General features: G+C 41.0%; 1 protein-coding gene across 2 annotated transcripts in view; it reads right to left on the bottom strand.

The window, feature by feature from the left end:
• The window catches only part of LOC309442760 (ephrin type-B receptor 5), a 67,062-nt gene extending 49,831 nt beyond the window's left edge, over positions 1 to 17,231 (bottom strand). For both annotated transcript variants that reach the window (XM_082058934.1, XM_082058935.1), the window contains exons 1-2: positions 16,886 to 17,231; positions 2,085 to 2,303 (exon numbers count right to left, since the gene is read on the bottom strand). In XM_082058934.1, coding sequence (XP_081915060.1) covers positions 2,085 to 2,178 — 94 coding nt within the window. In that variant the 5' untranslated portion in view covers positions 2,179 to 2,303; positions 16,886 to 17,231. The remainder of the gene's footprint in view (positions 1 to 2,084; positions 2,304 to 16,885) is intronic.
• Between the last annotated feature and the right edge of the window lie 8,205 nt (positions 17,232 to 25,436).

Raw genomic sequence — 25,436 nt, 5'->3', positions numbered from 1 at the left:
AGGCTTTCACATATGTAGGAGATGAACATTCATCACAAAGCAGTGCAGTTCATCAAGCACACGTAGCTGCAAGGAGATTTCTTGGAACAAACAAGATAATTGTTTACAATACCTCTGCCCTTCTCTAACTCTCGTTCATAGCCCTCATCTTACGTCCCACTTTTCATGACCCTCTCTCCTATCATCTGTTCTTTTTTCTCCAGTTTTCTTGGCCTGTCTTTTCCCCTGCTCACCTTTTCTCTATCCTGTCTTCACTGCTCTCTTCTCCCTCTCCTCTGCTAGCTCAACACAAACTGCCTCTTCTTGTTAGTGCAAAGCATTCTCTCCATGTCTATTATACGATGCAAGTTGTTCAGATGGTGTGGTGGATGCACTTGACCTCCCCCAGCCAAACCAAGAACAGTTTGGTTCAGGCTCCAAGGCAGTTCAGGGCCTGAGCCATAGCCAGACTAAGAACTCCTTCCAGGAGACCCACAAGGAAGCAGAACAGCACACTGAACACCAGTAACTTGTGGGCACAAGGAGTCTCGTGCGCACCTTTCCTACTGTATGCAATTTGACTACGAGTCAACCACATTATTCTATAAATACAACAGCCTAGATGAGCCCACTTTGAGCTCTCCCTGCTAAATAAGTGGGCTGAATGGCAATGATTTTACTAATAATAGGTCAGTGGATGAGCCCAATTCAAGTTTAATATTAATAATTTAGCTTAAGTAGATGCACACTAAACATAATGAATTATTTAGAGATATAAGCTTGTATGATGTTTAATGTATGCCTCCCTTCATGTTACTTAGTAAGATGGATTTGCTAAAATTACAAGCTGTAAAGTTCTGCTCATATTTACCAAAAGCAACTATAAACTACACTGAACACTTGCAAGATAAGGTCTAGTTTGCACTTTGCTGGGAAAAACAGAACTGACTGGGAAAAACAGTGATCCAAGGCTAACACGAAGACATTACAGACATCAGCAAAACAGGGCATATTTTGCACTTCACTGAGAGGAAAGGATTTATTTACACAAAACAGTACCTGCAAGGCTATGGACAATAAACAATGTCTACAATTGACAACACAAAGGGCCATGTGGAATCAGAGAAAAAGATCCAATGAAAAGCAAGAAGACCCCAAAGTGAAATATGGTTTGTAAAAATACAAAAGTCTACGGTTTTCTATGCTTGGGTGGACCTCTGCTCAGGTACCCAGCTGGAGCCAGCCCTCCTGCTATTCTGATCCATTAACTTTTTTTTCCTGAGAAATTTGTCGTTTGTTTGAAAGTGTGCTCTGCATACGGCTATCAGGCCTTGCCTAAAAGTTTGCTTCTGGAGTTCTAAAATACAGACTCCAGAGCGAGCAGTTATCAGGGAGTAAAGAATCCTGAAAGTTTGCACCGTGACGGATACCTCCAGAGCTCCAGGACACAGACTCTGGAGTGAACGGTTATCAGGGAGGGAAGATGCCTGAAAGTTTGCTTCATGAACAAGTACAGGCACCTGGAGAGAAAGTAAGCAGCATTTGGCTTGGCATATTTCCCCCATGCAGTAAATAATAGAGTAATACTGCCACTGAACTCTTTTAAGTCACACTTCACTTTGAGAAATCTAAACACTGTTCTGCAGTAAATAGAACCCTAATTACTCCCCTGTGACACATGGCAGAGACAAAAATGCCTGACTTCAGCCCACTGGATGCTGCCTTGTAGAACAGCATAAATATCGACAGATTGTTTCAAAAAAAAAAAACCAAACCACATGATGCAAGAACAGGACCACAATAATCAAACACACACAATCAATAAACAAGGAGCTTATTACCAGGGTAAAAGGTTTATTCTTTGAGACTGTCACTTCTGAGATAGAAAATGTTCATTAATGGTCCTTCATAAGAGGGTTTGCCTGTCCCACTAGAAACACTACTAACATGTATTTACATCTCATGAGATAGGGATCAATCATCGAACAGGAAGACATGCTTAAATGCTCATCTGGACTAGGTTTAACATACTGGAGAGCACACTGTCTTTTTTCTTACTAGAAAAAACTTGGTTAAGTTATGACATTATATAAATCTTTTCTTACCTTCTAGTGACGTGACTAGGTGAAAGAAGCAGACCATCCAGAGCCAACCCATTCCCGCCACGCTCCTTGCACTGATGCCAGCATTAGAATCCATGAAGATTCTCTGTAGATACCACCATCTCCAAAAAACACACACCACTCCCTTGAAATGGTCAGAGATTTCTGGGAGTGTTTTAATATCTTTCCAAATTAGAGTACAGAGGTCTTCACATAGAAATACTGCTTTAAAAAAAAAAAAAAAAAAAAAGTGAAGAAGGTAGAAACAGAAATCAGGTCACAATGACACAATAATACAGAACTGGAAGTTTTTATACACCCACTCCAGCGTTTACTGCTTCCAAGATACAGGTGTGACCCAGTATTTACCGCATACCCATACCTCACACCCCTCAAGACTTCAGTCCCGGTTGTTTTGTACACTGACAGTACACACAGATTTTGAGACATTCGTGGCATCAGTGATGGTAGAGTTCCCAGATCGATGTGAATCTGTCCCACAGTATAGGCTGTATTCTTACTTAAGTCCTGACCCTTTGCATCTTTGGCAATGTCCTTTGGAAGGTCTCCATTCCATTTTCCCTGTATGCTTTCCAAATTCTGTCTCTTATAATTACACTTTGTGTTCTCAGGATTCTGCAGGGCAGTAGTCGTGACAGGAGAGTTTTCACCATTTATGACAAATTTGCACTGCTGACACACATGGAACTGCATTTCAGATACAGGCATTTTTCCCTTTCAGCATACAGCTGTACAACACTGCTGAAGCTGAACAGTATTTTTCCCGTTAATATGACATAGGTGAGGTAGCGAACGTTGTAATATTTAAGGTCAAATAGGGGGACAGCTTTACAGCCAGGAAAAGCACACAAATCCAAATCTGTTACCTTAAGTGGGGAAAAATCCCAACAAAACCAAACAAAACTCTACCATCACCATTCAGAACCTGACAGAAAGTCTTATCTCAAACTCAGGGAGCAGTATGTAGCCTAAAATAGCACTGCACTGGATCAATCCAGCACAATAGTTTTGCTAAGCTAGGTATTCCTGGCTCCATCTGCCCAATTCTCAGCACACCACAGAAATATGATAGTAATATGTAGGTTACATGCATAAAGCCACTAAGTTGTTGTTTTTTTTTTCTTTAGGTGTTCTTTGCACAGAGCATTGAAAACACTTCAATGTCTTCAGTGAGACAGTGAAACATAGCTAAGGAGAAAGAAAAATGTCTCAGGCACCATAGAGAAATGGCTCAATAACTTGTCTGACATAGGGAGAGAAGAGCTGTAATTAAAATGGGCAGCCTTGCTGCAATTATCTGAAAACCTAGCAATGGGGGATTTCAGCAAGTTCAGCGTAGCAGAGACAAAAACAGCCTGGGGACTATGAGAAATGCAATGGAGTGCAATCTGATTTGCTTTACTAAAGAGGGGGATAAACTACTGGACAGGATGGAATAGTTCTCTCTTACACTGCCCCTAATAAGAACCTAGAACACCAAACACAGATGAACCAAAGGCACCCTGGGCATCACTAAAATAAATAGAAACTAAAGGGACCTCAAGAAGAAGCAAAAACTTTGATTTATGAGGAAAAAGAAAAATAAAATCAGTTTGGTATAACTGACGAAAAATGAAGATTAAATGGGAGGATGGATGTAACACAGGTACTGTATATTGGTTTATTAAGGAAGTATACACCACAGAAGAAAAATATAACTGTAAAAAGGAGAAAATTCCAGGCTGAATGATCAGAAACCCCTTCTTTACAGAAAGAACTATCCAAGCACATAGCAGAGTTCTTTAGGAACAAAGCTGAAGAATACTGTCTGAGCTACCAAAAACAAGACACTGAAATCAAGCCTGCATGACTCTTCTACATGGAGACATTTTGACAGCCAGTCAATCCATAACATTACAACACCTAAAACCCCTTTTTTTTAGGTCAGCCAACTCCTGATAGGGACTTTTAAACATTTTAAACATTAATTTAGAAGGCAAATACATGTAGCAACAGGAGTCAAATAAATTGAAGAAAACTTTCATTTTAGTTAATTGGACTGCATTCATTTACAGAAGGTTTTAAAACAGCCCACATTTCAGACTTTCTTGACATCACATAACTTACAAGTGGCAGAACAGGACATATAACCCAAACATGCTCTGGCTGCTGGATCTCAGGTCAAAGTCTTGAAATGCGTAAGGAGAAAAAACAGATATAACTAAAAAAATCTCTGCTACCAAGAAGCAGCCATAAAATAATTTCTAGCTCCATGGTATCCATTTGTTCTCCTTCCTTCCCTATCTGCACGTCTCTCTTACAACATCTGTTCATCTTACCCTGGTAGACCTTATACGCTAACCATGTATGCACTGCTCTTCATGAGGCATCATACAGCCTTCGTCTGGATTACACCGGAAAATTATTTTTCCAGGAGATAAATTGTGGCTAAACCAAAAAGCTCGTTTTGATTTAGCAGTTAAAAAAGGCAAATCTGTTGTTGTTGTTGTGGGGTTTTTTTGTTGTTTGTTTTTTTTTTTTTCTCTGTCTCTTCCACAACTCAATGAAAAATGCTTACTCCACAATGAACTGTAGAGAACATTATGGAAGCATTTAAGGGAGACTAGGAGGGAAGTGCTAGCCTCTCTGAATTAAAGAGTACCAAGCCCCTAAATTGCTAACCCCTGCCTTGCCCCTTCCCCCAGCACTTGATGTGTGCAGAATTTGACTACACCCAAAGACACTAATATTTCATTCTTCAGTTTTCCTACTATTTCTTCCCCACACCAAACTACTTAAACAGAAAACTCAAACCATTCCAGCTTTTAAACCACACTCTTCTCTTGTCCACACAAACACCTTTCCATGCTCTTCTCAGCTTGTTACTTCTTCCAAAACTGCTTTCAGACTACCACTCCTTGCTACAGAATTCACTGTCCTCCATTCTCCTCCAAATCCAATGGCAAAGTAATACACCTTCACTGCACAGGATCCTTCAGCAGATTTCCTTAAATACCCCTTCTCATCCTCTCCCTCTTCCAGCTGCACAGGACTTGCCACCCATGTACCAGCTGTCAATCCTTCTTATGCTAAACCTTCCGTAAAGGATTCGAAACCACTTTTCGGCATATACTTCCTTGGTGAGTAGAATGATCTCCAATTCCTTGGAAATCCTGAAAATCACAGAGCATCTGAAAAGAATTACAGTTCCTGAGAATCCAAATGTCTTTTAATGATTCAACCATATCAAACAGTGAAGATCCAAAGCAGTCAGAATAGACCAGTTATATATTACCTTTGCTTTAGTACCTAGCTCCAAGAGATGGAAGAGATGGAAGTCTCCAGGTTATCTGCTTATGTTAGTCAACAACGCTATCACAATTTTTACTTCGGCACCATCGCTATGGTATCTGGATTACCAAAAGTTAATTATGTTCAAGATTCCAATATGACAGATGAATATAATCGTCACCATCCTGGTTTCTTAGCTAAACAAGTGAGGGAAAAGAGTTCTTTGGGAAGCTGCAAAATCTGACATCAAATAGCAGTTAGGCATTTATCTGAACCATGCACCTGTCTGGGTTCTGCCAGAGGAATTCAGGCATGACTTTAGGATTAAGAAAAAAGCTAGGATTGTTCAGGCACTGCACAAGCCTCATGAACAAAGATGAGGGCCTGAGAGGTTCTTCCTCTCCATGGATGGAATGCAGCTGTTTCTTTTGAGTTCTGTGAAATTAGAGCAAACCAGAGGCAGCAGGAAGAACTATTAGTCACATAGCCCCCAATTCCTGCAGGAGACCTAAGGTCAGTTGCGATTTGAGATTATTTTGAATGACTCCAAAATATTCAAAAATATCTGAGAGAAGAGTGGAATTTGTAACAAAGCCTGTGGATTTTTGATGGTCCGTTCCGTTTATTAATTTAATTTTGAGACAAAGGCTCTAGGTGCTAATATATAACTAAACTTAAAGGAATTCTTCCTCAGTGTTGTACTTCATAAGAGATTTCCTCTAGCTGGAATAATCGTCTGTTTCTTACAGATTATCCAAAACTTTTTCACAATCAGTAAACAAAGGATGTATTACGTAAAATCACGTTCTCATCTACTCAGAAATGTTGATCTTGCTTCTTTTTTATCTGAAATTAAAGTTTTATTATATACCAAGACCTGATTGCTGACAGATGGAAAATGATAGAGGCCAAGCGCAGTGTTTGCAATGGCCAAAAAAGCAATGACACAAATCAGACAAATAACCTTGACGTTTGCTGACCAAGTCCGTGAGAGCATCTGCAAATCTGCATAGTTAAACCAAGCACAGAGCTGAAAAAGGGCATTAAAGACATTGTCAGGACATTGGAAAGGAAATAAAGGGCCTGAAAGCTTGGGTGGGGTGAAAAGTGAGAGTGGTTTACATAAGTAAGATATGAATAAACCTAAGAAAATTGAAGTTTATACTAATAATCAAATTGTTTGGGCTGAAAGAGGCCTTCAATGGTCATGTAGTCCAACCTCCAATGAGCAGGGGCAGAGGCATCTTCAACAAGATCAGGTTGCTCAGAGCCTTGTCCAGCCTGGCCTTGAATGTCTCCAGGGATGGGGCATCTACCACCTCTCTGGGCAACCTGTTCCAGTACTTTACCACCCTCATTGTAAAAAAATTCTTCCTCGTGTCTACTCTGAATCTTCCCTCCCTTAGTTTAAAACCATTACCCCTTGTCCTATCACAAGAGGCCCTGCTAGAAAGTCTGTTCCCATTCCTCTTATACGCTCCTTTTAAGTACTGAAAGGCCACAATAAGGTCTCCCTGAAGCCTTCTCTTCTCCAGGTTGAACAACCCCAACTCTCTTAGCCTGTCCTCATAGGAGAGGTGTTCCAGCCCTCTGATCATATTGGTGGAGGCCACCTGGACCCACTCCAACAGGTCCATGTCTTTTCTGTACTGAGATCTATACACAAACACTCAAAACATAAAATGGAGGGCAAAATACAAACTGAGAATAATTTTCTCAAGCTGTTATTTATGGACAAAAGTTTGCAGAGCCCTTTAGTAACAAGTAAGACTTTCTTTGGTTGCACTAAAGAGTGTTCATTTTTTAAAAAATATACTTATTGTCTTCATCTCTAATTTTGCTTTTGACTTTGTAAGGGGTTTACAGTAAGGAATATTTAGCATAAGCAGAAAATGCATACTATTCATATTCACAGTGTCCAGACTTATGCTGTCCATTAGGAGGTAGTGGAAACACTGACAGTCAGTTAAAAGAAAATAATTCCTGTTCTATGGTAATGCCTTGCATTTTGAAATTGCCTTCCATTCCATGAGAGAAACTAACTTTTCAAAACAGTCTACAGAAAGAACTAATAATATTAAAACATCTTCATTTAAGTGCTGGTCTTTTTATTAACCTCCTTTCTGGCTTCAAGCAGGCAACTTGGGTTTTCAGAGAATGTGTTGTATGATGTAAGGGTTAATTATAACTACTTTTTTCCATTTTAATCAGTTTCATAGCCTTGGGGTGTCATAGAGCTTGGTTCTTAAATTGCTGGCTGCATGCATTTACATATAGTGGCTACATTAACTTTTAAAACTCTTTAATTATTAGCAGCATTTACCATCATTGTTTTTATTCCTTTTAAGAGAAGCAAGGAAATAATGCTGCTTCTTCAAAAAAAAAAACAAGGCAGAAATGCACTGAAGCACAGTCTTGTTAGTTGTCCTGATCTTGCCATCCAAACCTCCTCCTTCGGCCCCAATCTCTGCATTTGATTATCAGCTAGCTTCCATCCAATTATACCCCCACACCTATTGCAAATTTCAGGTTTTGATTTCATAAGCTTGCCCTAACAGTGGCCTGCAACATAACATATTCCCTGAATAGAAGTGAGAATACTAAATTATCGTCAGTCAAGCTGATTCCCTTAAATTTTCCTAACTGCACCAACAGGCTATATAATACACAAGCTTTAGCTCCAGCTCATAAATTAGAGCATTTGATGTGGAAATATATGCACAGAACTAGAAAGCTATCAGAGAAAATGGCTCAGAGAAGAGTTCTGTCACCCAGTTTTCATCCTTACATGACCACTGTTTGTCTAAACGGGAGTTCAGTCTGTCTCACAATTAGTTTGAGTCTCATGCTCCCATTAGGCACTAAAATACTACAAAATAATCCTGCACTGCACTGATCATGATCCACAAAACTGCACACCAACACTTACTGTCTGTTTGTAACCATTTTTGCAGATAGTGTTACTGTACTGTGCAATAACAAGCAACTAGGGAGCTACCTTGGTAGCAATCTCTCAAATCACAGTAAGAATACAGAGGCAGGAACTATGACACCTCAAACTTATTCTGGGAAAACATTAAGAAAATAGATTATTTCTGCAGTTTTGCTCTCTTCCAGTCTCCAAATCCATAATCTTTATGCAGACTCAGTCTTCTTCCCTCATAGTACCTTGGTCTCACTGTTAAAATGGCTGAACTGAGCAACAGGAACAGAGAATATAAGGTTCCTATTCAACTTGGTCTTTAACACTAATTGTCTTTTATCAATGAGATACAGATATTTATTTAGAGGACAACATTAACGATTCGTGCTGGTTCAAGGCTTAGACCAGGCTCTCACTTCTGATTTTGGGAATCAGGTTGCCCAAAATTGGGTCTTGTCTGGCAGACAGTTGAGACAGCAATGAGACAAAAATGGCAGCTTGCAGAAGAAAAGTGAGATCCAGGCTGCAAAGAAGAGAGAAATTACTTGAAAGGGAATGACTGGGTGGAATGACAAGCTGTGAAGTGAAGCATCATAATGAAGCCCATGTGTAGTGTGAGTTAGGGAGCCCCGTCAAAAATCTGAACTGGCCACTGGCAGTGTCTGCAAAGGAGCCAATTCCATTCTAAGGTCCTTCCCTTCTCCTTCTCCATCCTGCGTTTCCAGTTCATTGTTTCCGTCCTCAGGAAATAGGCACATTATGTGCCACTAATCCTTCAGCAGAACAGAAAAAGTCTTAAGAGGAAAAGGGAAGGCCAAGCAGGTTACAGTAGAAAAGTATTTCAGGCTCATAGCATCTCTTTGTAATGCATATTTGTATTACTTCTCATGCCAGAGATTAAAACAATAACATATACATCTCAGAGCTCATCCTGACTCCTATAATGTCTCAAAGGCTTATTTATATTTCAGTGTGGATGCTGGAGCTCACTGCTCTTGTTACAGACGCGTCCAACTTCAAATACAAAGGATTGCACCTAAAACAGAGGAAGTACAACAAACAATTTCCTTTCTTTGGATACTAACCAGTTTTGTTTATAACACAGCAGATCCAAGATGCATTTTCTGTCAGGAAAGTAGTCCCTCCCCAGTTGCTGATGAGACTGTAATAACAGGAACTAAAAGAGGGCAATGGGCATCTTTATTTAGACAACATCTGGCCTACAGTCCCCAGGCAACTCCAGGATTTTTGTCTGTATATGCCTTTAAGATTTCATAGTTATATTTTTAAATGACATAAGTAATAGGGCTTCCAGGACTTCCTACAATCTACTTAGATGCTAGCTGGAAGAAAACATGCCTTAATACTAAACCTGAAATAATCTACTTCGGGCAATTTGAGCCAGCCCTTTTTCTTTAGCTATATTGCCTAGGACCCTATCAATAGTCTCTCAGGTACTATAGAAACTCGAGAGCAACCCTTTTTCGGTCATCATTAAGCTAGTTCTTTTTAATAACACGTCCAAAATTCCCGATAGTCTCCTAATCACTTCTGTTGCTCTTCACTGAGCTCCCAATTGTGGCAGAGTTCACACAGGCAAATACAAACAGCACATGTGCATTTGCATTAGTGCTAAATCTGGGATTGTCGAATTTCAACATTGCAGGTTCAGAAGCACAAGATAAAATACAGCAGAAAACACTAGACTGATCTGCTGTGATCTGGGAGGGTGGGGGGAAAGCAGAGCTTTTTTCAAAAGAATAATCTAAAAACTCATTTTAGAAGAGTTTTCTGAGGTTTTTGGGCAAGTTCTCTCTTCCCACTCTTATTTCTATTCACACAACTCTTTACAATGCTATTAGACACAGTGGGCTGGTACAGACTATCAGTCAAGAGAAGCAAGACAGGTACAACAATTCCATGAGCCTATTGATACTCTTTCAATTAGAGTCATCCGGTTGGTATTATTTTACTAAAGGCAGTAAAACTTGCTTTAGCTTGATTCTTTTAGAGAATTTAATTTTTTTATTTTTACTCTGTTTCCAAAGACTGATTTATTTTCTTTATGTCCTGTCACCACACACATTCTTTTGGGGGTAATTAATTAGACAGAATCAAAAGGATCTACTTAGGAAACTATTTTTAGGCCATTCTCTTCATGTAACAGGGATATAGTCACTAATTTGATATTCTTAGTTGCAGGAACCTTCAGCTCTCTGAGACCATCCAGAGCCACTTAAAGTTCAAGACGGGTAAAATTATCCATGAGAAACATGCAATTGTCAACAGAATTCTTCCACGCAGCGTAGGAGGACTTCTGACTAAAGCAAAGTACAGAAGTCATGCATCATTCCCATTACATTATTTCACCAAATGTATTTCTGGTGCTCAGCCTGAGGCCTAAGCAAAAAGGTGCTACAGTAAGGCTCCAAAAAAAAACTAATTACTTCTCAGCATCTGACTCCACATGCGTGTCCCAGCAGAACACACCACCAAGACACATGCAAATGACAGAAAATTTCCCTCTATCAAGTCTCTATTTATCTTCTACATTTGAGTAGACCACTGATTCATACTAAGATCAGCACTGTTTGTTCTCTAATCATGTTGTACTGCATCTTTATCAATTTCTAGCATACTTAGACACGGGAGGAAAAGACACTAGTAATTAAATGAACATTCCTCAACAGAACTATTCCATTCTTGATACCATAATGATGGCAGTGGCAACTGCTGATATGATGGCCCCTTTATTAACAACACATGGCGAATCCCAAATGGGATTAGCAAACTCACTGAAAAGTGAAAATGTTAGTACATATTTGCATTCCCATTGCTGCTGGCACCAGCTCAAAGCCTACTGACATTAGCAAGGGATGGAACCATCTGGGAAACAACTGCAGGCAAGCATCCCAATCCAGCTGTGCTTCCAGCAGTTTCTTCTTGGCTCAAAACCAAGAAGGAATACTTTCAAACATTTTCCTGGTGCAAAAAAAAATTTCAAATTCTGCTTATTGGAATCAAAAATATCCTAGCTGTGAGTAAAATTTAACATTTGGAAATGTAAACAGTTTTATAAAAAGTCAAATTTGAATTTCCAAACTGAAATTATTTAAAACTTGCCCAGAAATCTCAGCAACAATATCCCTCTTGTGATATACCACCCTCTTAAAGAATAGTTAGCAAGAAAGTTCTGCCACAGAATCCTGCTTCCATTTGTAGACATCCTCAGGATCTGAGAGAACCTGTGGTAAGCCTGATACTAAATGCCTCCACACAGTCATCTGTATCCTACACACTGTCTCTGAAGTGGTCAGCAGGGTTAAACAAGATTCACGTCATGTGAGTATTTTACAGTAAATGGGAGAGAGATCAGGTCATTTAGGGACCTTTGAAAGCTTCATAGTAACTTGGAGAAACGTTAGTATGCTAAACCAGAAATAAGCTAGTAGTCAGTAGTTCTCAGTCTCTAGCTTCCAGCGTTTAATTATATGATTTAGACACAATGGATATTTTCCAGAGACATGGCACAGAGAAAAAAAAACTGCACTTAGAAACTGCAGAATCAACAGAGGAGTCATTTACTTGGCAAGCCTGGGGAGAAGAAAAAGAAAGAGAAGAAAGAGAAGAAAGAGAAGAAAGAGAAGAAAGAGAGAGAGAGAAAGAGAGAGAGAGAAAGAGAGAAAGAGAGAAAGAGAGAAAGAGAGAAAGAGAGAAAGAGAAAGAAAGAAAGAAAGAGAGAAAGAAAGAGAGAAAGAAAGAGAGAAAGAAAGAGAGAAAGAAAGAGAGAAAGAAAGAGAGAAAGAAAGAAAGAAAGAGAGAGAGAAAGAAAGAAAGAAAGAAAGAAAGAAAGAAAGAAAGAAAGAAAGAAAGAAAGAGAAAGAAGGAAGGAAAGAAAGAAGGAAGGAAAGAAAGAAGGAAAGAAAGAAGGAAAGAAGGAAAGAAGGAAAGAAGGAAGGAAAGAAAGAAGGAAAGAAGGAAAGAAAGAAGGAAAGAAAGAAGGAAGGAAAGAAGGAAGGAAAGAAGGAAGGAAAGAAAGAAGGAAAGAAAGAAGGAAAGAAAGAAGGAAAGAAGGAAAGAAAGAAGGAAAGAAAGAAGGAAAGAAAGAAGGAAAGAAAGAAAGAAGGAAGGAAAGAAGGAAGGAAAGAAGGAAGGAAAGAAGGAAAGAAGGAAGGAAAGAAGGAAGGAAGGAAGGAAGGAAGGAAGGAAGGAAGGAAGGAAGGAAGGAAGGAAGGAAGGAAGGAAGGAAGGAAGGAAGGAAGAAGAAAGAAAGAAAGAAAGAAAGAAAGAAAGAAAGAAAGAAAGAAAGAAAGAAAGAAAGAAAGAAAGAAAGAAGGAAAGAAGGAAGGAAAGAAGGAAGGAAAGAAGGAAAGAAGGAAGGAAAGAAAGAAGGAAAGAAGGAAAGAAGGAAAGAAGGAAGGAAAGAAAGAAGGAAGGAAAGAAGGAAGGAAAGAAGGAAGGAAAGAAGGAAAGAAGGAAAGAAGGAAAGAAGGAAAGAAGGAAAGAAAGAAGGAAAGAAAGAAGGAAAGAAGGAAAGAAGGAAGGAAAGAAGGAAGGAAAGAAGGAAGGAAAGAAAGAAGGAAAGAAAGAAGGAAGGAAAGAAGGAAAGAAGGAAAGAAGGAAAGAAGGAAGGAAAGAAGGAAGGAAAGAAAGAAGGAAGGAAGGAAGGAAGGAAGGAAGGAAGGAAGGAAGGAAGGAAGGAAGGAAGGAAGGAAGGAAGGAAGGAAGGAAGGAAGGAAGGAAGGAAGGAAGGAAGGAAGGAAGGAAGGAAGGAAGGAAAGAAGGAAAGAAGGAAAGAAGGAAAGAAAGAAGGAAAGAAAGAAGGAAAGAAAGAAGGAAAGAAAGAAGGAAAGAAAGAAGGAAAGAAAGAAGGAAAGAAAGAAAGAAAGAAAGAAAGAAGGAAAGAAAGAAGGAAAGAAAGAAAGAAAGAAAGAAAGAAAGAAAGAAAGAAAGAAAGAAAGAAAGAAAGAAAGAAAGAAAGAAAGAAAGAAAGAAAGAAAGAAAGAAAGAAAGAGAAAGAAAGGGAAGAGGAGAAGGAAGGGAAGGGAGAAAGGAGGGAGGGAGGGAGGAAGAAGGAAGGAAGGAAGGAAGGAAGGAAGGAAGGAAGGAAGGAAGGAAGGAAGGAAGGAAGGAAGGAAGGAAGGAAGGAAGGAAGGAAGGAAGGAAGGAAGGAAGGAAGGAAGGAAGGAAGGAAGGAAGGAAAGGAGGGAGAGAGGGTGAGTCTGTCTGAAAATGAAGTCATGTATGTGTCAATACACAGGTCTGGACTGGTAAGAATTCCCATGTGGAGGTTAACTAAAGACCTTAAGGATCCAGCCTTAATATGTAAGGCTACAGTTTTCAGACTGGATAGGCTATGTTCTCATAATATCCAGCATCTTCTCTATGCCCAGGATTTTACATTTTTTCTCCTTTTAAACTGTTGTTGTGTGCATACATGGGCATGTGCATGTATGTATGCATATGGAGGAGTGTGTGGGTGTATGCACATGAAACATTTGAATAAAAATTTCCTTGACAAGCAAAGCCTGAGTAGCAGAATGCACAGGGGCTTCTGGAGGCACAGAAAATTGAAACCAGTAACTAGAAGTGCTTGACTTCCAAAGCTGCTTCTTTTCTCAGAAGTAGTCACTAGAACAATTTTCAAGTAGCCCCCGTGACAGGAACATCAGTCTGTTCCATGGTGATTTTTTAAGAGGAAAGGCAGCATCTTCCATAAAAATACTGTGCCAGTACCTTCATAAAGTACACACTTTTAAATTTATTTTTTTAAACAACACATATATTAAAACTTAAAACAAAATACTATCCCTGGTGGCAAAGTAATATTTCTTGAAAGCACCACATGCTTCTGAGAAGAAAGTACTAGTATAGTTCTTCTCTTTGCTAAGTTTAAAAGTCCTTGCATCAATCAAATGCAAGAAGAATATGAAATGGCATTTTGTTACTCAGCAGTTTTGCTGCTCACATGTCAGAGTACCATGGCTGACATGAATATTTAAGGAGTTTATCCTTTTGGGAGTCTGTTTACATAGCACAGTTAGCACTACTTGAGACAGAGGTGTCGTTTCCTGCTGTACATCATCTATGGAATTATGTATAAAACCCACATAAGCTACATTTGTGCACACCCTTGTAGTCCATGACACTGCACGGTTGCCAAAGAGAGAAAATAGGGAGAGAAGAGGGATGGCCAGCCCAATATGTAACAGGCAGAAGTTAAATTATAAGGTTGAAAAGAGTTGAAAAACTTCTGAATTTGTGGAGTCAGTAGCTGGAAAAAGTACGTTAACTGTATTGCTGGAAGATGATATAAAACTTCCTAACAAAATACAAATTTTCCTTTTTTAAAACAGTAAGGGGACCAGACCTATAAAGAGAGGCATTCCTGAAGTCAGAGGAAAAGCGTGCATAATCTCATAATAGTACAGGTATCCAGGGAAGAAAAGCTGACCACAGAGCAACTCTATCTTAATGGAGGCTCACAAGGTAAGGCGTGCGTAACTATAGTGATCTCTTACATGATTCTCTGCATATGGCACATGCAAAGGGGAGAAGGGGAAGATTTGTGCACCTGGCCACAAAGAATTTCACCACACGGTGAATTTGTATAGGCATAAAGAAGACAATTCTCAATGAACTGGGGGATCAGCTCTCTTGTCAGACACATCTGCTGGCAACCTATGGGAGTACAGTGGAGAATACACAGCTGGTTCCTTGGAGCTACCAGCTGCCTTTCCCCCAGAAGGCACTTTCACTGTGTCATTGGTCAGCCTGCAAGTCAAACAGAGAAGCTGAAGACAGTAGCAGCCACGGGCAAAAGAGAGGAGACATCTCTTGCGCAGCCTTCTCCAAAATCAGTTTCTATAAGCCAAGCTGTTCTTGCCACAGGTAACATCTTGTAAGAGATGAAGACCTCAGAACAAAGCAAGAAAACATGCCTTTCTGCAGGGTCTCAGTGATTAAAGTAGAAAGGATACAATCCTGGTTCATACAAGCTCCAATGTCCCGAAGTATTTCCAAGTATCAAAACACATGGCCATACAAACACTTATGTGCAGCTCAGCGCAAGTGCAAGAAAGTAAAATAGAACTCAGAAGAAAAAAACATTTAGTGGCTAGAGGGGCATACATACCAGTCAAGGAATTAGAAACTGCACATGTGCAATTTGGCTAAGAGGACATATATGCAAAAGGCAGTAAAGGATGTGATTGTATGCAGTTATCTGAGACTTGCCAAAACACTAGCAAAATAAACTAAAATGAAACGGTGCAAGCTGTTGAATTAAGGGAATGAACTTCTAGAGAAAAACACTTTTTTTTCAGCACAGGGATTGGCTAACATAAAAAAAAAAAAAATGAATATTATATTGTAGATTATATCTTCCTTTCCTGCTCCCAATGAACATCAGCATCGGAATTATTTCAAACTGGGAATGAAGAAAGGCCTAAAAATAGTCACTAAATCCTGCATTAGTGTCTTGAGGCAGTGTATCAGCTGTGACTAAACAAGAGATGCACCCATGTCCAGTTTCCATGTTTCTGATTAAAACTCACATAACGAAGAAGGGAGCCTCCCTTCTTCATCCCAGGTGAGGCTACAGACCTGTCTCTGTAACAGATGTGTCCGGTGGCATCTATTCATTCCCACTGTCTTGACTTTGTTGTTTCCATTTGCCCTCTCACTCTCATTTTACATCAATCTGCATGACTTGATATCACTGCTAATGAAAGGATGCCCTTTGGGAGATTTGCTTCCACATCTTTATCCTCTTATTTCTAGAACTTACAGGGGAGGTAGCTGATATTCTCTCTTCTCCCCAGCCAAACAAGCATGGCAATGGCAAGAAAAACTTCAGAGTAAGTGAAATCATCTCAGTGGATCCATGAAATGCAAATTTAAAATTACGCATCACAACAGCCTCTCCCACATTCAGATTTATTTAGCATGAGTAACTTGCATCATCTCCTTGAAAAATAGGTTAACACAGCTCTTCTCTGCCACAAGCACTCATATAGCCATCTGTCCCCATTAAACAACCCTACACACAGAGAAGGCCACAAAGCCTTCCTTGTTTCATTCCTCGAGAATCAGGAATGTACATCAGCATACATCTAACCCTTCAGAGACCTCAAAAGCACCATTTATCTAAGGCTCTTCGAGTAGCTAGAGCAAGAAAAAAAATATGCATAGGAGCAGACCAAACAAAACACGTATGTGTGGAAGATATCTGGGTTTTATAGTAATTTCTGTGAGCTGAGAACCATGACCCAATTTCATACAGCATTTCCCTCTTTGCCTACACATGGCATCTGACAGGAGATAGGGGTTTAGGACAGGGTCCTTCTGAGCAGTCCAAGTCCCACTAACACAGCCGTTAAAGAGGAAGAGCAGGAAAGGAGAAAAAAAAAAATTCCTTAGGAATTTTAATCCCTTTCAAAAGTAGTACTCATTTGTTCTGTGTCTCCCCCTCTTCCCACCCTGGATGATAGAGACCCAACTATATCCTCAATCATGGCTCCCTTCCTCTGACCTCTTCGGCCAGGCTCACAAAGCGCTTCCCCACCGGCCCGCTCACCCGCTACAATACCTTTTGCAGGACTCCAGAAACACCCCCTTCACTTTCCAGCATTACTCAGGCAGTTTTCGCAGGAGCCCTTCCCGCTAAAGCCGTGCCTCCTGGCACCAGAAAAGATGGGCAAAGACCATCTCGATGGGCCTGCGCCCGGTCGCTCTCGCTCTGCACCTATACAGCAACTTTGTTCCCCGGGCACAGCCCTTGGCCCTCAACTGATGCCTTCAGTAAGTCGGATGCTTGCGAGCACTCCCGATTCTTGCGCTCCTCTCCAGGCCCTTCTCTGGGAACGTTTTTTCCTCTCCTCTCCCCGACCAGGATTCCTCTCCTGCAGGAGTCTTTCCTCCTGCTGCCTCCTAACATCCGCCTTGTCTCTTTCTCCAGGCTCCTCTCGCTCGGTCGCTTTCTCTCTCCCCTCCCTCCCCTTCTCGCCGTGCCCCTCCTTCTCTCCCTAGCCCCCCCTTCCCTCCTCGACCTGCTTTCTTTTGCAGAGGCCCGGCCTAGCGAAGCAGCATACTACTGCAAATGGGGGGGTAGCTGGGGGGCTGGGGGCGTCTGTGCTCTGAGGCTCCACACTGTCAGGCGGCGGTCAGCCACTCCTGTCACCATCCTCTCTCCCAGCCCGCCCCCGCCCCGCTCTCTCGTTCCCTGCCGCCGCGGACTCCGGCGGCCGCAGCGGGGGCTCGCAGGGATGGAGCGGGGTGCAGAGCCATCCCCCTCCCTTAGCCGCTCCGCTGGGCGGCACCGGCTTCCGTCCGCGATTCGAGTCTTCTGCTCAGGCTCCGTGCTAGGTTCATGTCAAAGGGAATCCTGGCAGTGCAGGATTAGCAGCATGAACATCCTTGATCAGTCTCTCTTGACATTGTTGAAATCCATTTTGCTGTATGGCACCTGCTGCTGTTTTGTGGCTGTTGTTGTGTTGTGGCTTAAAGTTAGCTCGTTATGTGGTTACTTGCACTCCACTTCCAAGTGTTCAAGATCGAATGTCACATAGCCCAGGTGCTTCCTTGATTCTAGGTAGTAACACACCTCAGCTCAACTAGCAATGGTGTGGATGAATCAACCAGGATTCTTCAGTTCTCCTGAAAGGACAACCTCAGCTCCCAGTGTAGGAACAAAGGACTAGAAGCATCTTTCTGGGTCACTCCTGGCTCCTGCAACTAGAAGAACAAGAATGTACCTAGTCAATCTGCAAATGTCACTGGGCTGAACATGGAGAAATGCTGGAGCATGGGGCACGTTGCATAGCTACTGTTCAGTGAGCTACATAGACAAGTGGCAGAAAATTGAGGTTCTGCAAGCTACAGAGCAAGCAGAGTGTGCCCATTTGGACAGAATGGAAAATATATCAAAACTCAGGGGCTTACAATTTGAAAATATTTATGTGGCAGCACAGAGGAGAATTTTGGGGTTCTGCTGCGAAAGTAACTTTGGTTTGAAGCATGAGCTTCATGTTACATACAATAAAGTGACCATGATTCTCTTAAATGTAAAACACTGGTACATATAGAGAAGCACAAATGCAGATTAGACATCCCTCTCCATCATAAAATGTATAAAGTTCTGCTTAAAATACTATCAGCAGATAGTGATACATATCAGAGCTCAAAAAGCTAGGGCTAGTTTCTACACAGCACAGCCTTTTCTAGCAGTTCTATATATATGCAGAATAACAGAAATACCTACATTTTCCCAGACAGTATAGTTTCTTTCCTAATCTTCTCTGTGGGGGGGTTGTAGGGGTTGTAGACACTAATCACAACAGACCTCTTTCCTTCTAACTCTTTCCCCCCCTTTTCCCCTCTTCCCGCCCCCCCTCCCCCCCATTCTATTATAAAATAAACTGACTTCAGGAGAAACTGAGGGTGCTCAACTCCTCTTGGAATCTGGTCCTTACTTAGTTCGGTAGTAAATTTTTACACATTTGTTTTCCATTCTTCCTCATTTCAGTACTGTGGCCCTATGTCCCTAGAAAGGAGCTGTGGGACTGTACCATTGCACCGCAGTTGGGAAAAAGGTTAACTAGCTGCTTTGGTTAATAGCTGCAGGAACACTTCCTCCCCTCTATGGTAATGGAATATTCCCCCCCAAACCTCCGCCTTCTTGTGGAATGAAGGTCAAGAATGAGTGAGCTGCTACTCTGAATGGGGGCGTTCCGGAAAAGTTCCTATGCTACAGGAACACATGCATGCTCATGCAACATCCAAACCCTGTTTAAAATCGCACTTGGTGAAAGGCAAGACGACATTCAGTCCTTTACTAGGGATTAATTTTAAGGCAGTGTTTAAATGTTCTTTCTTCAATGCTGCAGGATTTTGCAATGCATGCATTCAAAAACTTTTCCAGTTTCTGAAACCTTCCTCTACTAAGCAGATTACCACATCATACCAGAAAAATTCACTGCTCACAAAATGTAAATAATCACAGGCAAGACATGGCAGAAATAGAGAAACAAAAGCTCTCTATCCCAAACTACAATGGATAGATCAGATTCTTGGGTCAATCTTAAAGGTAACAAAATCAGTATACCTTATGCAACAGTGTGGATGCATGATATAGATCAGTGATCACTACAGTGAGGTGTAAGACCCATTGTGGTGCAGGAAAAAAATATTAGAACTTCATTAATACATTTATATAATTCATAAATAAGTAAATATATGCATATTGGGAGTGTATACTCTTTTTTTTTTTTTTTGCCAATAGAGGTACATGAACTAAAAAGTCTCCAACACTGATGTAGTCAATTATGTGCTCCAACTTAAACAAAGATTTTACAGACACAGAATTCTACACAATAGTGAGTTGCAAATATCCAGACACACAAACAGAACTCATAATGTTTAAAGCAAAAGAAGAAGGTGTACTTATTAAAACAATGGTCAGAATAGCAAAGCATAATCTGTTTCATAAGTAATCTCACTGTGTGAAACATGTTAAGTCTTGAAGAGAAAAGAGTTGGAATGTGCACACAAGCCAAAGCGAAGAAAACCACCCATGAAAGAATAGCTGGGGAGAATAAAAGAGAGGGGTGAGGCTAAGCCAAGGGGAATAGAGTTTCAACAGAAAAAGAGAGAAAAAATAGGGTGAGAGAGAGAGCGGGGAGACAGAGGTAGAGAAAGCAAGATACACACACAGCAGCTATAGAAGACAGACAAGGAAAGAAAGGGGAATGAAGAAGAAAGGGAGGAGCTGGGAACAGCAAATAGAATAGCAGGCAAAGAGTAAGAAGTGTACTATTTATACATGAGAGGACATGTTTAACAGACAGTTTTGAAGTAGAACTATTTTCAGTGGATAAAATTTTCAAGATTTTTTCAATGGCAGATTTATCACTTCAGAAGTCTAAAATAGCACATTTTCCTTCCCAGATTGCTGGAAAATAATCACATAGATCAGTAAATTAAAACCTTATAATATCTTTCTGGATGCTATATCTAGACTTCCTATGTGTTTTGGTTCTCACTTGAAATAAGCAGTGTGTTTCTGCCTAGAGAGCAGACTTGTTCTCTGCTTTGTTGCTTCTCTGCCATCACTCACTTCTGCTTAGAGCATAGTTTCCTGAGCTTTAATGGACATAAATCTAAACCAGAGAGAGGAAAACCCTTATGTACATTAGCTGAGTATTCACCCGCTTGTATTTTTAATGACTACTAAGTATGTGTATCAGTTTGTGGGAATATAACCCAAGATTGGTGTGGAGAAGAATTGTAAATACATTAAAGGAACTGCAGATAGAGAGCAGAAAAACACATATATCACACTAATTGTTCTTTAGCCTTGTGTGTTTCACAAGTAGAACTTCTATGTTTAGTTAATATAGGCCTGTAAAAGGCACCTTATCGAACATCCCTGAAATTTCTGCTCTACTGCAGGCAAAGCAGCATTGTAAACTGCGCATGCATGAATCCCTGATATACAGGTGGAACCAGCAGGCTTGTAGATCTTCTAGCAAGGACTGAGATCTGCAGTGCCTGTGTTCCCACTTGTGTACCTCTGCCTGGGTGCTTTGGTGGTTTTTGGAGATCCCCCAGTCAGGAACGTGCAGTCCAGCTGGGTAAATTCAATACTTGCTGCTAGCTTTTTTTTACTCAAATGCCCAGACCTAGTAAATTAACTCGCAGACTACTGGGATATGAGACACTACAGGTTTTCTGAAGATGCAAAAGGGGGAAAAAATAAAATTCATGAACCGCACGGCCATGTCTTAGCAATAGAAATGTACAGCCATAAGTGAGAGATGTGTATTTATCTTGTGTATGTTATTACTGAAATCCTATGAACTCCCTAGAAAGTATGAATGTATAGGTATATCTCTTATAAAGGTACATACATCTCTCACAATCTTTGTACTCTTTCAAACATCTGAGATTAGCCTTTTCTGTCTGCTAATCTCTGTTGATACATGTCCCAAGCTTCACTCATTTCCTTTAGAGGTGTGCTATGTCCCTGCTTCTTGACCAAGCATAAGATTTCTAATTTCTGATGGATTTGTGAACAGGAACTGCAAATGCTTGTTGGAATAGCACTGTACTTTTTTTCTATATTGTCTGTTTGACTTGAGAGGAAGAAGGGGACAAATAGACTGCAATTATCACAGTGTTTTGTTGCGTCAATAAGAGTGTTTGGAATTATTCCATACTTAGAGCAGATCTGTGCTAGATTCAGGTCACTGTTGCTCATCTGTAGAGTGACTCCAGAAAGCTACTTAATATTTCAAAAAGGTCTGTTTTCTGTTGCATGCTTATGCTCAAACAGAGCAAACAGACCAACAGTTGTGCAGATGGGAGGGGAAGTTACATTTCCTAAATACCCTGGGATTTAGGCAAAATTGCTAAAACAATCCCATAACATACAACTTCTTCTCTTCTAAGAAGCCCAGCAGAAAAATAAGCACAGTAAGTTACTGGAGTTGAAAGGCAAAGCAGTGAAGGTTAAACAATCTCAAGAAGCTGAAAGGGAATGGAGCTGTGGTTCTGTAAGAGAATGTAAGGTACCAATGGGCTTTTTCTCTTTGGGTCTCAATCTGGGTACCTTGCGCCACTCTATGTCAGAGTACAGTGTCTCTGAGACTGTACAAGATTACAGTAAGGGGTTAGACAAAATGACCACAATATAAGCTTAGCTTTTGGCTGGAAAAAATAGTGGAAAAGACAAACTACAACTCCAGTTTGGATTAGAATAAAATTATTTCTTTTCTTTCTGAGAGAAAAAGAACATGGGAAGTGTCATAACAATTAATTCTGTTTACTGTGAAACACTCCGTTTAACTTATGTATTTCCTGAGCTCTTCAGAGAAGGAAATGAATAGCTAGATGCATAAAACTGCTAGCAGAAGAAGTGTTTAATGAACAGAACAAGCCTGGTAGTTCCTGGGTACCAGTTTCTTCCCCAGGGAATGCTTAAATACTTGTCAGACATGGAAACATCTCAACAGGAAACATGATTTTTCCCTTCACTCATTCCATCTCCCATGGACAGACTGGCATGCTCAGGAACCTGCTGGTGACAACATATTTGTAGAAAACAGCTTTAAAACACCGTAGCACAAAATGAGAGCTCCTTCTAAGGCTGTGGTTCCACAAACATTTCAACTCCACAAGAATACAAGCCTCTACTGAGACAGACAACCTTACTCTCTCTTTCCTCTGCTTGCAGCTGTATATCCTCATCACCTTACCTGTGCTGGCAGCAAAGATTTGTGCAGTGACCTAGATCAAGGAACTGATCTCGCTGAAAACAATTTCAGCTAAAGTTATATGTAAAATTCTGGAGTATGAGTAGGAGACTTCATGGAGCTGTATGAATGCTACAACTGGAGTATGAATGGGAAGGCAGAGGATGTGCAGGTTGTGGAGGGACAGAAAAGACTGTCCCTTTTAGCAGCAAGCCAAATGATATATGTTTAAAGTGGACCTGAACAGTCTGGAGACAGTGAGACCTTAACAGGCTAGAGAGTTGGGCGGGGAAAAATTTAATGAGATATAACAAGGTCAAGTGTAGAGTCTTGCATCTGGGCAGGAACAACCCCAGGTTCCAGTATAAGTTGGGGAATGACCCATTAGAGAGCAGTGTAGGGGAAAGTGACCTGGGGGTCCTGGTGGAGAGCAGGATGACCATGAGCCAGCACTGTGCCCTTATGACCAAGAAAGCCAATGGCATCCTGGGATGTATTAGAAGGGGTGTGGTTAGTAGGTCAAGAGAGGTTCTCCTCCCCCTCTACTCTGCCCTGGTGAGACCACACCTGGAATATTGTGTCCAGTTCTGGGCTCCTCAGTTCAAGAAGGACAGGGAACTGCTGGAGAGAGTCCAGCGCAGGGCAATGAAGATGATTAAGGGAGTGGAGCATCTCCCTTATGAGGAAATACTGAGGGAGCTGGGTCTCTAGCTTGGAAGAGACTGAGGGGTGACCTCATTAATGTTTATAAATATGTAAAGGGTGAGTGTCACGAGGATGGAGCCAGGCTCTTCTCACTGACAACCAACGATAGAGCAAGGGGCAGTGGGTACAAATTGGAAGACAGGAGGTTCCACTTAAATTTGAGAATAAACTTCTTCACAGTGAGGGTGACAAAACACTGGAACAGACTGCCCAGGGAGGTTGTGGAATCTCGTTCTCTGGAGACATTCAAAACCCACCTGGATGCATTCCTGTGTAACCTCATCTAGGTGTTCCTGCTCTGGTGGGGGGATTGAACTAGATGATCTTTCGAGGTCCTTTCCAATCCCTAACATTCTGTGATTCTGTGATATGCCAATCTCCAGAATATAATGCCTTTAATATTGATTATCCCATAATAGGGATGGGGTTTCACTGTCTCTTGCTCTTGCAGTCTGTGACTGAAGCTGTTCTCTTCCCAACAAGCATAAACATGAGAGAAGAAAGTCCTTCAGAAACTATACAGGAAATCAAAGCTAAACTTGACAATCCCTCCAAAAATTGTTGAAATGCCAGTTTTGAAATGTCAGTTAATCTGCTACATGCTGGGAGTGTGAGATGGGAAATTACTCAGATTTAACCACAGTGTAATATGAAAAGTATAAAACTCCCATGTATTCGGCAGTTCTCTTGCAGAAGGCAACAGTAACAACTGAAAACTGCTTCTGTTTGTCACGGTGAGGAATGATCTATTGTAATCCTCTCAGCTCTCTTGCTTATTTTCCCGAGGGTTTATTAGAATAATAGAATCATGGAATATCTCAAGTTGGAAGGGACCCATAAGGATCATTGAGTCCAACTCTGTGCCCCTTGCAGGACTACCTAAAACTAAACCATATGACTAAGAGCATCCTCCAGATACTCCTTGAACTCTGACAGGCTTGGAGCAATGACCTCTTCCCTGGGGAACCTGTTCCAGTGGCAGACCACCTTCTCGGTAAAGAACCTTTTCCTAATGTCCAGTTTGAACTTCCCCTGATGTAGCTTAATTCCATTTCCTCATGTCCTGTCACTGGTCACCAGAGAGAGCAGATCAGCACCTTGCCCTCCGCTGCCGCCCTAGAGGAATTTTGTAGACTGCAATGAGGTCCCCGCTCAGCCTTCTGTTCTCTAAGGTAGACAAACCAAGTAACGTTTCACAATCTTGGTCATCCTCCTCTGGACACACTCTAATAGTTTGATGTCCTTCTTATAATGAGGCACCCAAAACTGCAACAGTGCAGTGTAGAGTGGAACAATCACCTCTCTTGACAAACTAGCTATGCTGCACTTGATGCACCCCAGGACATGGTCAGTCCTTCTTGCTGCCAGGGCGCACAGTTGGCTCATGTTCAACTTGCCCTCAACTCAGACCCCCAGATCAGCCTCTCATCCCCCTATTTGTATGTACTACAGTCCAGGGTGTGAACAGAAAAGACTAATGTGCTGGTTTGACTGAAATTGAGTTAATTTTCTGCACAGTTAGAATCTTTTCTACTTAGTAGCTAGCACAGTCTTTTGTTTTAGATTTACTATGAGAATAATGAGGTAATGCTGCTTCTTCCCTAGGACAGAGTTAATATTTTCTTCTAGTATCTTTCCAGTCTTTGGGATTTGGTATGAAAGGAATGTGAGAACTCACTAATATCCTGGCTGTTGTCAGGGAGACCAGGGACTTCTTTGGCCATCCAGCTGCAGATGCAAATTGGTATGGAAGGGACACAAACATGACAGCACCTAAACTGACATCCAGGCTGATCAATCAAATATTGCCTACAATTAGTGTCATGCTTGGGATATAATTGGAGTTGGCTTTTCTGGCTAGTCTGTTCCATTAGTTCAAGTTTTCCAGTTAGCTTGGTTAGTTCTTTTTAGGAGTTCTGTTACATTTGGATTTTGATGTTAATTTGGACTTTTGTCATTCTGACAGTTTACGGCTGGTCCTTTGGCCTTTCTGCCTTTTGCCTTTTTGCTTTCTGGGATCAGCTGTTCAGGACCAGGTTGGTTGCCTTTCCGGGACTGGCTGTTTGTCATGACTGGAGTTTCATGAGGGATTACACTGAGTATCATTTAGTAGTAGTAGTAGTGTTATTATTGCTGTTGTTGTTATTATTATTATTATATTGTTTTTATCTCAACCCACAAGTT

The sequence above is a fragment of the Streptopelia decaocto genome (genome assembly GCF_964273445.1).
Source record: "Streptopelia decaocto genome assembly, chromosome: 1".
NCBI lineage: Eukaryota > Metazoa > Chordata > Aves > Columbiformes > Columbidae > Streptopelia > Streptopelia decaocto.
Note: the sequence above shows the minus strand (reverse complement) of the source record. Positions and strands in the feature narration are given on the sequence as shown.